At 46.5% G+C, this 12,366-nt stretch overlaps 1 protein-coding gene across 6 annotated transcripts; it reads right to left on the bottom strand.

Moving 5' to 3' along the window:
- Window positions 1-538: 538 nt before the first annotated feature.
- On the bottom strand, window positions 539-10,092 carry WFDC2 (WAP four-disulfide core domain 2). 6 transcript variants are annotated; one of them, XM_044663793.1, is made up of 4 exons: window positions 9,752-10,092; window positions 9,340-9,471; window positions 5,065-5,231; window positions 539-656 (listed from the first exon to the last, which is right to left on the bottom strand). In XM_044663793.1, the coding sequence occupies exons 1-3, from the start codon at window positions 9,924-9,926 to the stop codon at window positions 5,080-5,082; spliced, it is 459 nt and encodes a 152-aa protein (XP_044519728.1). In that variant the 5' UTR covers window positions 9,927-10,092; the 3' UTR covers window positions 539-656; window positions 5,065-5,079. The 6 variants fall into 6 exon arrangements, with proteins under 6 accessions (XP_044519728.1, XP_044519726.1, XP_044519727.1 ...); XM_044663791.1 differs by having other exon boundaries at window positions 539-709; window positions 9,752-10,091; XM_044663792.1 differs by having other exon boundaries at window positions 5,079-5,231; window positions 9,752-10,086.
- Window positions 10,093-12,366: the final 2,274 nt, after the last annotated feature.

A 12,366-nucleotide genomic window follows, 5' to 3' on the forward strand; every position in this document is an offset into this window, starting at 1 on the left:
AGAAAGAAAGAAAGAAAGAAAGAAAGAAAGAAAGAAAGAAAGAAAGAAAGAAAGAAAGAAAGAAAGAGAGAAAGAAAGAAAGAAAGAGAGAGAAAGAAAGAAAGAAATATCATGGTAAGGGCTAGGCAACGTGAGTTAAATGACTTGCCCAGGACAATACAGCCAGGAAGTATCTGAGGCCAAATTTGAACCCAGACACACCCATCTCTAAGTCTGGTTCTCAATCCATTGAGTCACCTAGCTGTCCCACTATTAGACATTTCTAAGATTTGTGTAGGATGGCAGTCACTATTGGTCTTCAAGAGGAGGCTGGAGGACTGCTTGTCAAGGAAGTTATAGAGGAGATTCCCTCTGAGGTGTGGTCTATCCAAGGAAGATTTGTGAGGTTCCTTCTACTCCCAGGGTTCTGCAGTCTTGCCCAACAACCCGATTTCTCCCATTGCTCCAATCTCCCTTCTCCCCAACACACTCACTCCCCAAATCCCAACAACAGCCCATCCACATCCCTAAAGGCTGCCAAGACAGTAGGCCACAGTGCTGTTTGTGCAAGAACCAATCTTTTTATTGATGGGCTGGCTAGGAGTGGTCAGCCACAGAGAGGAAGTTTGAAGTCCAGGAGAGGGGGAGGAGTCTGATTCAGCGTGGGGTCCCAGGGCCTGGAAGATGGGAGAGCAGTCAGTGAGCAGCTTTCTCTCATGAGTTTGTCCAACTGCTGGTAGAAAAGAAGGGTAATGATTAGACCCAAAGGCAACTGGTCCAGAAGCCTTCAGCTCATCACAGAATGTCAAAGGATCTGTGTGACTTTGAGTATAACTTTAATTTTCTTTTTTAAACCCTTACCTTCTACTTTAGAATCAATACTGTGTATTGGTTCTAAGGCAGAAGAGCAGTAAGGGCTAGGTAATGGGGGTTAAGTGACTTGCCCAGGGTCACACAACTAGGAAGTGTCTGAGGCCAGATTTGAACCCAGGACCTCCTGTCTCTAGGCCTGAGTCTCAATCCATTGAGCCACCCAGTTGCCCTCTTGAGTATAACTTTAAAGAGATCAGGAGCTCCAAGGATCAGGGAGACCTTTGTTGCAACTTAATGACTCATGTCAGATCTAAGGTAAAGGCAAATATCCTTCTAATTATAAGGGACACTGGCTGCCCTTTTTAAATGCATTTCCGCTTCAATGAAAATATTCAAGAGAAGTCATTCAATGAACACTTGTTGGGGATTTTAGAGAGGGACACCCATTCCCGACAAGCGAGCCTCTGAAGGCTCTTCCAATTGTGTTTCTATAATACCTTTTGACACATCCTTTCCTTCTCTCTGGGCCTCAGTTTATTCCTCTGTAAAAAGGGGAGAGTGCAGTATACTGAAAAGAACACTGGATTTGGAATCAGAAGACTTAGTTTCAAATGCTGGCCCTGCTCCTTATTCTACCTGTGTAACCTTTAGAAAATCACCACTTCTCTGGGCTTTACTTTTCCCTTCTGTAAAGAGATGGATTTGGACAAGCTCTGGTCTATTTTCTTGTTATTATTCAGTCATTTCAGTTGTGTCCAACTCTTCATGATCTCATTTGGGGTTTTCTTGGCACAGATATTGGAGTGGTTTACCATTTCCTTCCCTAGTTCAATTTATAGATGAGGAAACTGAGGTAAATAGGGTTAAGTGACTTGGTCAGGGTTGAACAGCTAAGAAGTGTCTGGGGCTAGATTTGAACTCAGATCTTCTTGACTATCCACTTTACCTTCTGGCTTACTTGAATTACTGATTTTACAGATACAGAAAGAAGGGACCAAGAGATTTGATGACTTATCCAAGGTCACCCAGAAGGTAGGAGAACCAGAATCTAAAGCCAGTTCCTCTGACTCCAAACCCAACATTCTTTGTACTATACCAGACTGGCTGTGGGATCCTGGCCAAGTAACATCCCCTCTCTGAGTCTCAGCTTTGTTCCTTTTAAGAGGGGCATATTGTCAGACTTTCTCTCCCTACTTCAATGAAGTGCTTTGTACATTACTATAAAACAATACATTTCAGTAAGTTGTGACCAGAAGGCTGGTCTTTCCTTCCAGGGACGCTGTAGGACATCTGCCAGAGGACGCTAAAACTGGGAAGTTATGACAAAGATGGCAAGTGGCTCAAAGGAAGTGTCCACTTGAGGCAATCCAGCCACATTACTCATATTGACCTTCGGTTAATAATAGCTATCGTTTACATAGCACTATAAGGCTGTTAAATCAATTCACGTGTATTATTTCATTTGATCCTCATGATAACATTGTTAGATGCTATTATTACTCCCGTTTTATAAATGAGGAAACTGAGACAGGTTAAATGGTTTGTTGACAATCAGAAACTAAGTGCCCGATGCAGGATTTGAACTCAGGTCTTCCCGATTCCAAGTCCAGATCACTATGTACTATGCTACCTCAGTAATTGAGCCAAGCGTCCCATTTGGCTAGAGTCAGTTACACAGATCTAGTGACCTACGGGAGGGCAGCTAGATGGCTCAGTGGATACAGCAATGGGACTGGAGTCAGGAAGATCTGAGTTCAAATTTAGCCTTAAGTAGGTATTGGCCATGTAACCCTGGGCAAGTCACTTAAACTGTTTGCCTTAGAGGTCATTAGATGTCAATAGACAGAGCACTGAGCCTGAATTCAAATTCAGCCGTAGACACTCACTAGCTATGTGATCCTGGGCAAGTCAATTTGCCTCTGTTTGCCTTAATCTACCCAAGAAGGAAATGGTATCCTCTAGTATCCTTGCCAAGAAAACTCCCTAGAGCAGTGATGGGCAAACTTTTTTTTTTAACCCTTACCTTCCATCTTGGAGTCAATACTGTGTATTGGCTCCAAGGCAGAAGAGTGGTAAGGGTAGGCAATGGGGGTCAAGTGACTTGCCCAGGGTCACACAGCTGGGAAGTGTCTGAGGCCAGATTTGAACCCAGGACCTCCTGTCTCTCGGCCTGGCTCTTAATCCACTGAGCTACCCAGCTGCCTCCTGGGCAAACTTTTTAAAGAGGGGGCCAAAGGAAAGGAAATGCTCATCTGTCCGTCTGTTTCTAAGGCAACTCTTTCGAAGTTTCATTGTATTGTATCCTACTCATTGTATTTGTCAGATTCACCAGATAGAACTTTTAGGGTGCCACATCTGGCCCACAGGCTATAGTTTGCCCATCACTGGTCTAGAGGGTCTCGAAGAGTCAGAAAGGATGGAACAAAATAGCCTACCAATTCATGGGTGCAAAAACTATTTCTTGGTAAAATTAATCAAGAGTCCCTGTTTGTTTAGCACTTTTGTTTTTTGCAAAGCATTTCCCTCACCAGCCTGTAAGGTAGGTAGTTCAGGTATTCTTATCCTCATTTTCCAGATGAAGATACTGAAGCCCCAGGGGTTTAAGTAACTTGCCCAGAGTCACAGGTCAAGGCAGGGACAGCCACAGATTTTGGAACAAGTTCTTCTGGCTACAAATCTGGTTCAGCCAGGCCCCATTTGAAGGTGAGGCCACCCGTCAGACACTGAGGTATTGGAGGTTGGGAGTTACAACGAGCCCCCTTAGAGGAAGAAATCAGCTAAAGCTTTAGCTGGCTAAACCTCCCATCCCAGGGAAGGAGCAGAGCCAAAGCCCCCTCCTCGCACAGATCTCTCTGATCGCCTCCAAAGGATTGCAGATCACAGCCCCTGGGGTTAGAGAGACTTTAGGGGTCACTGGAACCATTCCCCCATGAAGAAACTGAGGCCCAGCAAAGTTAAGAGGCTGCCTCAAGGTCATGTTGTGAGAACATGATTCAAACCCTGAAGTCTGGGTTTGAACCCAGGTGCTCTCACTCCATCTCTCTCTTATTTTAAATCCTTCCTTTATGAGCTGTTGGAGTCAGAATGCAGGTGAAAGCTCACGATTTTTCAACTGTTATTTGGATTTGTACTTGTGGGATTTGGTTTTATAAGATTACTCACAAAAATGAACAATATGGAAATATGTTTTGGATAATAATGCATAACCCAGATCAAATCACCTGCCAGCATTGAGAGGGAGAAGGGAAGAGAGGGAGGAAGATAAATTTGATCATATAATTTAGTAAAACTTGGGTGGAAATGTGTTACTACATGTAATGTATGTATAAATACATATATGTTATTATATGTATAGGAACACATATATATTATACCTATATATATAAATAAATAAATATATGGGGCAGCTGAGTGGCTCAGTGAATTCAGAACAGGCCTGGGTTCAAATCCAACTGCAGACACTTCCTAGCTGGGTGACCCTGGGCAAGTCACTTAACCCCTACTGCCTAGCCCTTACTGCTCTTCTACCTTGGAACCAATACACAATATTATTGATTCTAAGATGGAAGGTAAGGGGTTAAATATGTATTTGTTATAATTTATATATTTATAAATATGGTTAATTATAAGTTAATGACTATTAATACTATATAATTAATTTTATATCATTAATTTTAAATATAATATGATCTATATATAAATATAAATGTAAACCCTTACTTTCTGTCTTAGTAACAATCTAAGACAGAAGGACAAGGGCTAGGTAATTGGGGTTAAATGACATGCCCAAGGTCACACAGCTAGGAAGTCTCTGAGGTCAGATTTGAACCCAAATCCTCCTGACTCCAGGCCTGGTGCTCTAGCTGTCCCTTGTTCCATATTTCATTGGAATTTTCTACTATATCATTCCTCCTGGTTCTCTCGGCCTACAAGGGCTCCCTGTGGCCCCTGAGACAGGAATTCCTCCTTGGCTCTTTCCAAAGAAAAAACCTGAAGCTGGAAAATGGGTTTTTACCTAAACAGGTCCAATTCTTTGTTCCCATTTGAATTCTCCCAGCATTGTCTCAAGACCTTCCCCCACCCCAAGCGTTATAGATTCCAATGAGTTAATGTTTGTAAAAGTGTTTCTAACCCAATGCCTGATGCGTTGTAGACATAGAAAAAATGCTTATTCCCTCCCTCCCTTCATACTTTCCTCCCCTCCCTTCCCCTGCCCGCTAGGATTTTCCCCTTCAGGACCCGGCTCTTTGCCCAGCCCCTTTGCCCTCTTACCGACACCCACCCACCTCAGAAGCGAGGTGTGGTGCAGGTCATTTTTGCACAGCCATTGAGGCAGCATTTGAGCTGGTCAGAACACTCACTGTCTTCCCGACACTGGTCATGGCACAAACCGAGCTGAGAGATGCTGCTGTCAATCTGAGGGCAGGTCCCCATCTTATCTGAGGAAAGAACAAGGGGGAATGGAGCTCCTGAACCTGAAGCCTAGGTAAGGCTGCACTTCAGTCTCCCAAGATAATGTGAAAAAGGAAAATGTCTGGTGGAAAGAACACTGGGCTAAGGATCAGAAAACAATGGATTCACAGGCGGGTTCTGGTTCTGCCACTTGCTGATTGTGTGACCTGGGACAAGACACATCCTCTTTCTATGTCTTATCACTTATAAAAATGAGGGGGTTGGGGAAGTTAGGTGGCTCAGGGTACAGAGAACCAGGTCTGGGGTCAGGAGGTTTGAGGTTCAAATCTGGCTTCAGATACTTCTTACCTGTGTGACTCTGGACAAACCACTTAATCCCAATTGCCCTAACTACTCTTCTGTCTTAGAACTGATATTAAGTCAAAAGGTAAGGGTCGTTTGTTTTTAAACCCTCACCTTCCATCTTAGAATCAATACTGTGTATTGACTCTAAGGCAGAAGAGTGTAAGAGCTAGGCAATGAGGGTTACGTGACTTGCCCAGGGTCACGCAGCTAGGAAGTGTCTGAGGCCAGATTTGTACCTAGGACCTCCCGTCTCTAGGCCTGGCTCTAAAGAGTTGGGTTTTTTTTTTTAATGAATGTTTAAAAAGTCATCATCATAAATAATTTTGTCAGAGCTGCTTTCCTGAGTCATGATACCTGCCTAATAAAGTTTAAGGTGTCCAGGAAGTCACCCCTATATCCCCCAAATTCCAATTCTATAGTATCCTGATTACTGATCCCAGTTCCCAGGAGATAGTACCTTTTATCCCAAAGGTAGAAATAAGTCCAAAAAAGTCAATCCCTCAAAAGACCAACTGATGGATACTGTCACAGAAAACCCCCCCCCCCGAAAAAAAAAAGAAAGAAAATCCCTACCCTCAAAGAGGTCCCAGTCTAAGAGAGGAAGTCAGTACATAAAGGGTTAGCAATAGATGACCTGATAGTAAAGGCTCTCCTAGAACAGATTTAGGTAGATGAGGGCACAAGAAATCATAGGATTTTTAAAGAGAGTTCTGGATTTGTTATCCAAAAACAAGTTCTGCCCCATCTAGGTTAATAAGCAACAGAGTGGCCTTGGGCAAGTCATTTTCCTTTTCTTGATTTTACAAAATCAAGAGATTGGATCAGACAATTTCTAAAGTTCCTTCTAGTTCTGCCATTCTATGCTCTAAATTCTAGTCTTTTTTTTACCCTCCAACATTCTAGAACCATCACTTTAGAGGGGCCCAAGTCAGGGTCACTTCATTCCTGATTCCATTCTTTACCTCTGCCCTTTCTCTAGAATTTTGCCCTCCATAGGTACCCATTTTTTCCCCTCTTGCCTCCACTTTCCAGCTCCCCTTCACATATTACCTCCCCCTCCCCATTAGAATATAAGATCTTTGAAGGTAGGGCCCATTTTTCTGTTTTATGCCCAACACTACCTAAAACAGTTCTTGGACCACAGCAATAAACACCTTACTTGTTTATCTATTGAGGGTTGTCAAGGTGGGACAAGGGGCAGCTCGGGTATGGGTGGAGACCTGAAAGACAACCTGTGTCTCCTTCAACCTGTGACCTCCCTGGAGGTCAGTCAACTTCATAGCGGGTGGTCTGACTTCAAGATGGAGGCAGCCAGACCAAGCTGTGGTTTCCCTCCCCCTCTGGAATGCTATCTGACTAATGAATGACTAAACTATGCTGCCTCTCCTATACAGGTGAAAAACACTATATAAATAGTGGGGAGGAAGAGGGGGGAAACAATTATAATTCTAAGCAAGTATTTAAAGACCTTCTCCTGCCATCCTAGAATGCAAGGTCCAGGAACAGGGATTGGCTAGTAAGCGATGGGGCACCTGGGCCTCTCCCTGGGGTTGGCATTATGCCCATCCTGGTACATCAAAGGCTGTAATGTTACAGTAACTGTGAAATGACTCTCCTGGGTGGGGCAGCTCAAAGACTAGCCCCTGGTGGTTTATGGTGGAGGCATCTGTATATGGCCAGGGGCGACCTACAGCAGAGCTTCTGAATGGCATTGCTTACTAGCTTCCAAGAATCCCAATTCTTGGCAAGGGCTTCCCTTTCCTCAGGAGCAAGAACTCAGAGGTCAAGCTGCATTGAACATCAAGAAAGGGGAAGAACCTTCAAAGCCCCTCACTCTGATATCTATGTTCATCCCATCCACTGTAGATCCCCATGGCATGCACACACATACACATACAACACAACACACTTACCTTCCATCTGTTCATTCACATACACTTACATGCTCTAAGTTACCCACATGCAGCCCCAGCAACCCTCTGCCTAGACCCCAATACCACCTACACATATACACAGCTGTTTATCTAAACTTGTACAGGACCAACAACCATTTATGCACAGAGATATACACAAGTGCCTGTTCACACCTAAGCACTTCTTCCCACTCACTCGTCTGTATACTTCCTCCCCCAAACATGGATATACCTGCAGTCATTCAAAAAATCCACAAATGAGCTCATTCTCCCCAGTTAGGTTAAGAGGGTGCCTTTTACATTTCCCAGAGCCAGCATCAACTGAGGAGAAGATCCCACTCAGCCCAGGACATAAGGAGACCTAATCTGGGATAGGAAAGAGGCTCCTGACCTTAAGATTGGAGCCCACTCAATGCCAGGTTCCTTCCCTAGACTCAAGGATTGACGATCCTGACCTCCTCTTCATGCCTTTGGTGTAGGGAGGTCCTGGTGAGGAACCTTAGTTTACTCCTCTTTACCTTAGAGACCACTCAGTCTTTATCTCTGAAGAGGAGCTTCGGAATCACCTTCTTTGTTTTGTGGCTCCCCTATCTTCCAGGTCGAATTTTCTGATGGTTTCCATCCCACTCCCAGCTTCTGGTTAACCTATAACTATCCCTAACCATTTAGCTTTGAGAAGACAGCTTGATGGAACAGAGAAAAAATGGATTTGAAGTCCTGGACTTGGGCTCCAATCCCAACTCTGCCATTTCATAAGATCATAGATTTGGAGCTAGAAGGGACCTTTGGGGGTCGGCTAGTCCAAACCCACTTTATAGAAGAGGAAATGAAGGTCTAAAGATTGTAGGTGTCTTGGAGGGGTGGAAGTGGGGAGGCTAGAGGGCATACTGGTATCTTCCTAAGAGGAGGTGGTGGCCTTTATAACCAATATGACTAGGTAACTTGCCCCGTTTCATCTGTACCCTCCTTCAGGGAGTCCTTCCATCACTCTTGTCTATTTTAGAGCCTTCCCTCAGTGTCTCTTTCAATGTCCAAGAATGGGGATTGAGAGATTAGGGGAAATGAAGTTCAGGATGAAAGGATGGGAACCCATAAGTCTCTTGGTACTGAGTATTCAATTCAATCCAACCAGCATTTATGAAGGGTTTCCTATATGAACCAGGCACTGAGGTAGGCTATGGCGAATACAGATACAGAAAAGGAATAATGCTGGCTGGCAACAGGGCAATCTGGCAATCCCGGAGGTCCTCTGATTTCCCTTCTCTAACTGATTTTGGACCAGTCATCCCCTTTGATTTCCCCTTGCAAAATTAAGGGGTTAGCCTGCATGATCTCTATGAGGAAAATCATACCGTTCCATCCTTTTGTCTTTTCCTCCCCACTGGATCCTGATCCAGAGCAGGCAGGTAATCAGAGAGCTGCTCCCTGGCCCAGGCTGGGATCAGAATACTTTCCTGTGGGAGTTTGCGGTAGCAGTGGGCAGAACCCGCTGGTTCCAGCCAGTCCAAATGCCTCCAGCACATCCCCCCCCGCCCCCAGGTGTGTCCCCCTACTCCACCCACCTTCCTAGGAACAATGTCCCAGCTGTGTGAGCCCGGAAACCGTCACGCACCAGAAGCGAGAGGGCTGTGCAGGGCTAGTCCCGGGGAGCCAGACTTGGTGTGGGGTTAAGGGTTAGTCGTGTTCTCTCCCTTGCCGGACCCTAGGAGGGATGGGGAGGAGGAGGAAAGAGACCTCCTAAACTCCTGCTCCGGGTCCTGTCAGAGTACCCCCCAGACTGATCTAAGGTTGGATGTGAACCCTGGCTAAGGAGGCCAGGGACTGGGTGGACTCCAGAGCCCCGAGGGGCTCTGGGAGGGAGGAGCGGGCCGCTTACTATTGGGGATTTTGCAGAAGGACGAGCAGCCGGCTGAGCAGCACTTCAGGTTGTTGGAACAGTCCATGTCGGAGGTACATTCCACCTCGCAGCTGTCGCCTTCCTGCAGCTTTGGGCACACGCCTACCTTTCCTGCTCCAGAGAGCAAAGGGAGGTCAGGAAGGGCCCCACCTACAGCCCGGAATCAGCGATCTCGGGCTCGAGGTCCAGGATTTCCCTCATCTCCTGTCCCTGGTGCCCCAGAACTTCTACTATACCTTCAGCTCCCAAGTACTTCACCTGCTGCCTCTGAGTCCCCCAGGACTGGCCCCCGCTCCTTTTCTGCCAATACCCAGGGAGCCATTCTAAGCCCCTGTCCCTCATTTCCGCCTCTCCCACCCTGCATCTCTGGTCCCGGGGGTCTCCACCTCACCTTCCACCGACCCCGCAGTGTTGCTGGGTCCTGCACTTTCGACGCCCTTGGGACGATTCTCCTCATCGCTGTACTCGCTGGTGCTGTTCTGACCGAAGGCTGGGGGCAAGCCCAGGAGAAACAAGAGGAAGAGGCCGCCCAAAAACGCCAAGAAGGGGGTGAGCTTGCGGGCCATTTTGGTGCTGCAGGAGATCTAGGTATGACCTTCCCTGTGGGGGATTTAAACAGTGAGAGCGGGAGGCGCGGGGCGGAGGCGAGGGCGGGGAGAGGGCCCGCCAAGGGGAGGGGGATTGGGTGGGGGCAAGAGGATGGAGAGGTCCGGCTGCCACCTCATTCCATTTCACAATCCCCCAGGATCAGGTGTCGCTTTTGGCCCAGGTAGGAACCAGGAAACGTTGTTCTGTGGCCGAGCGGTCTCATGCCCAGCATGGGCCCACCCCAAAGTCCCTGGAACCTGTATCGATCCTATTCACCTCAGGGTGGCGTGCTCCATCTCTATGCCATCCCTTGAGGAAAGAGATGATGTCAGGACATAGGTCCTGGACTCTGGCAGAGAGGAAGTAAGATGTGTCAGGGCAATCACTGACTGGGATTGAATCGAATTAATGCCAAGGTATTCCTGGATTCCTATTCCGCACTCCTGAGCCTCCTTTTCCTCATTCCCGGGACCCCTGTGGGCTAGGAAAAAAGGGAACCCTAGAGAAGTAACTAGAATGGGGCGGGAGTTGGGAAACAACCCCAGTGGGGAGAATAGAGATTCCGGTTCCCTGTGATTTAGTATTTGCGGGGAGCAGGGACACTGTCATGTGGTCCTGGGGAACAAGTTGGGGGATCAGCAAAGGAAGGAGCTCAGAGAAGCTCCTCCCTACCCCCACTTCCCGCTCCGGTCTGCTTAGCCCCTGATTACCTCCAGGGACGCTGGGACATGCCAGCTCTGGGAGGGGCCGTTCCCACGGCAGCTAAGAGGTGACCAGGTTGGGCTTATGTTTATTCGGCGCTCAGGGAACAGTCAACATCTGGGGGGGAGGAAGTGACAAGCCCAAGGAAGGCTTTCAGCTCCTGACCAGGGGCACACAAAGGGCACTTAGCCCCCGGCAGCTGGTTCCCGTTGGTAGGCTCTCTTCTGTGGGCACTGACCAAGTGGTGCAAGAGGCATCTCTCTGTGGGGCCCTATTGTTCGCCCTTCCTTCTGCGAAATCCCAGGATTTATTCCCCTACTCGGGAACCCTGAACGCAGACCTGGCCTAGAGGCAACCAGTATTACATCCCTACCCGACCTCTCCCCTCCAACATAAAGATGGGGGTTGGGGGGAGACAGAGAAGGGACAATGGAATGCACAGAATCAGTGTTTGGGGTGCAAAACTCCAGATAATGGAGTTTACAGGGAACACCAGGAAGCTTTCTCTGGTCATTCCATCCTCTAAACCACATGCTGCATTTTATTTTTTCCATTTTAATTAATTGATGCTACCTTTGTTGTCCTCAAATAGCTCCATCATGGGAGAGATCTTTGAGCAAAGATCTCACTTCCCTGACATAACTTTGCTGCCTTTTGTATTCAGGGTCCAGCACTAGATGCCTTTCCTTCCTGAAGCCTTTTGTCTAACAGGGAACAAGATGCAAAGAGATAACTATAATACATGTTACATAGTAAGTTCCTTAAAGAGATTATGGGAACTTGGGTTCTCCACCTTTAAAAAAATGAACAAACAGAGAGAGAGAGAGAGAGAGAGAGAGAGAGAGAGAGAGAGAGAGAGAGAGAGAGAGAGAGACTTGCCCAGAGTTACATATCTAGGAAGTATCCAAGGCAGCTTTTGAACCCGGGACACCTCCTGTCTCCAGGCCTGGCTCTCTATCCACTGAGCCACCAAAACTGCCCCTAGTTCCCCACCTTTGTACTCCTTGTCTTTATCTGTCCTGCCATTCTCAGAAGTATTCCTCCTTGCTAAAGGATCTTCCAACCCATCCTCTTTTATGATCTTGCTCTTCGGTCATCTCTTTTCTTTCATCCACTTTAATCTCTCCCTGTCTACTAATTCCTTCCTCTCATTCTATAAATATGTTCCAGTCTCTCTCATATAAAAAGCAAACCCTTCTTTAACCCCACCATATCTCTAGTTAACATCCTTCTCTTCTCCCTATCACTGCCTAAGTTAATAAAAAAGAGTAGTCTAGACTCACTGCCTTCATTTCCTCAACATTCCTCACTCCCTAACCCTTTTCAATATGACTCCTCTGCTGTGGGAGGCCAATAAGAGAAACAGAGTCTCAAATAGATAAAAATCTGAGACTCCTCTTTTGACCCCTTTTGTGATCCACATCCTTTCTTGTTGAAAAGTATTGTGGCCTTATTGAAAAAGCTTTAAGCTCTTAGCAAACCAGTAGTCAAGAGGTTAATATTCTTCCCCTTTGGACAGAAATGCAGCAGAAATGCAGAAAGGCAAGCCAAGGCCAAAATCTTAGTTTAGCAGGAGCATTTCACCCCTGAGAAAAGTATTCTCAGACTTAGCTTGCTGATAATCACGTAGCTGAAAGTCCAGCCTGGTTCTTATCTTCACCTTGAAGTTTCTGAGGTTTCTGTGTGTTGTCTAAACTAATTGCAATGTCTATGAAG

Source organism: Gracilinanus agilis, chromosome 2 (genome assembly GCF_016433145.1).
Source record: "Gracilinanus agilis isolate LMUSP501 chromosome 2, AgileGrace, whole genome shotgun sequence".
NCBI classification, from domain to species: domain Eukaryota; kingdom Metazoa; phylum Chordata; class Mammalia; order Didelphimorphia; family Didelphidae; genus Gracilinanus; species Gracilinanus agilis.

What these genes read in the sequence shown, in the direction of transcription:
- WFDC2 (XM_044663793.1), bottom strand. Translation starts at nt 9,926, where the DNA reads ATGGCCCGCAAGCTCACCCCCTTCTTGGCGTTTTTGGGCGGCCTCTTC. An exon ending in CACTGCGGGGTCGGTGGAAG is followed by an intron (nt 9,472 to 9,751) that starts GTGAGGTGGAGA and finishes TCTCTGGAGCAG; the next exon opens with GAAAGGTAGGCGTGTGCCCA. An exon ending in CTTCTGCAAAATCCCCAATA is followed by an intron (nt 5,232 to 9,339) that starts GTAAGCGGCCCG and finishes TTCTTTCCTCAG; the next exon opens with ATAAGATGGGGACCTGCCCT.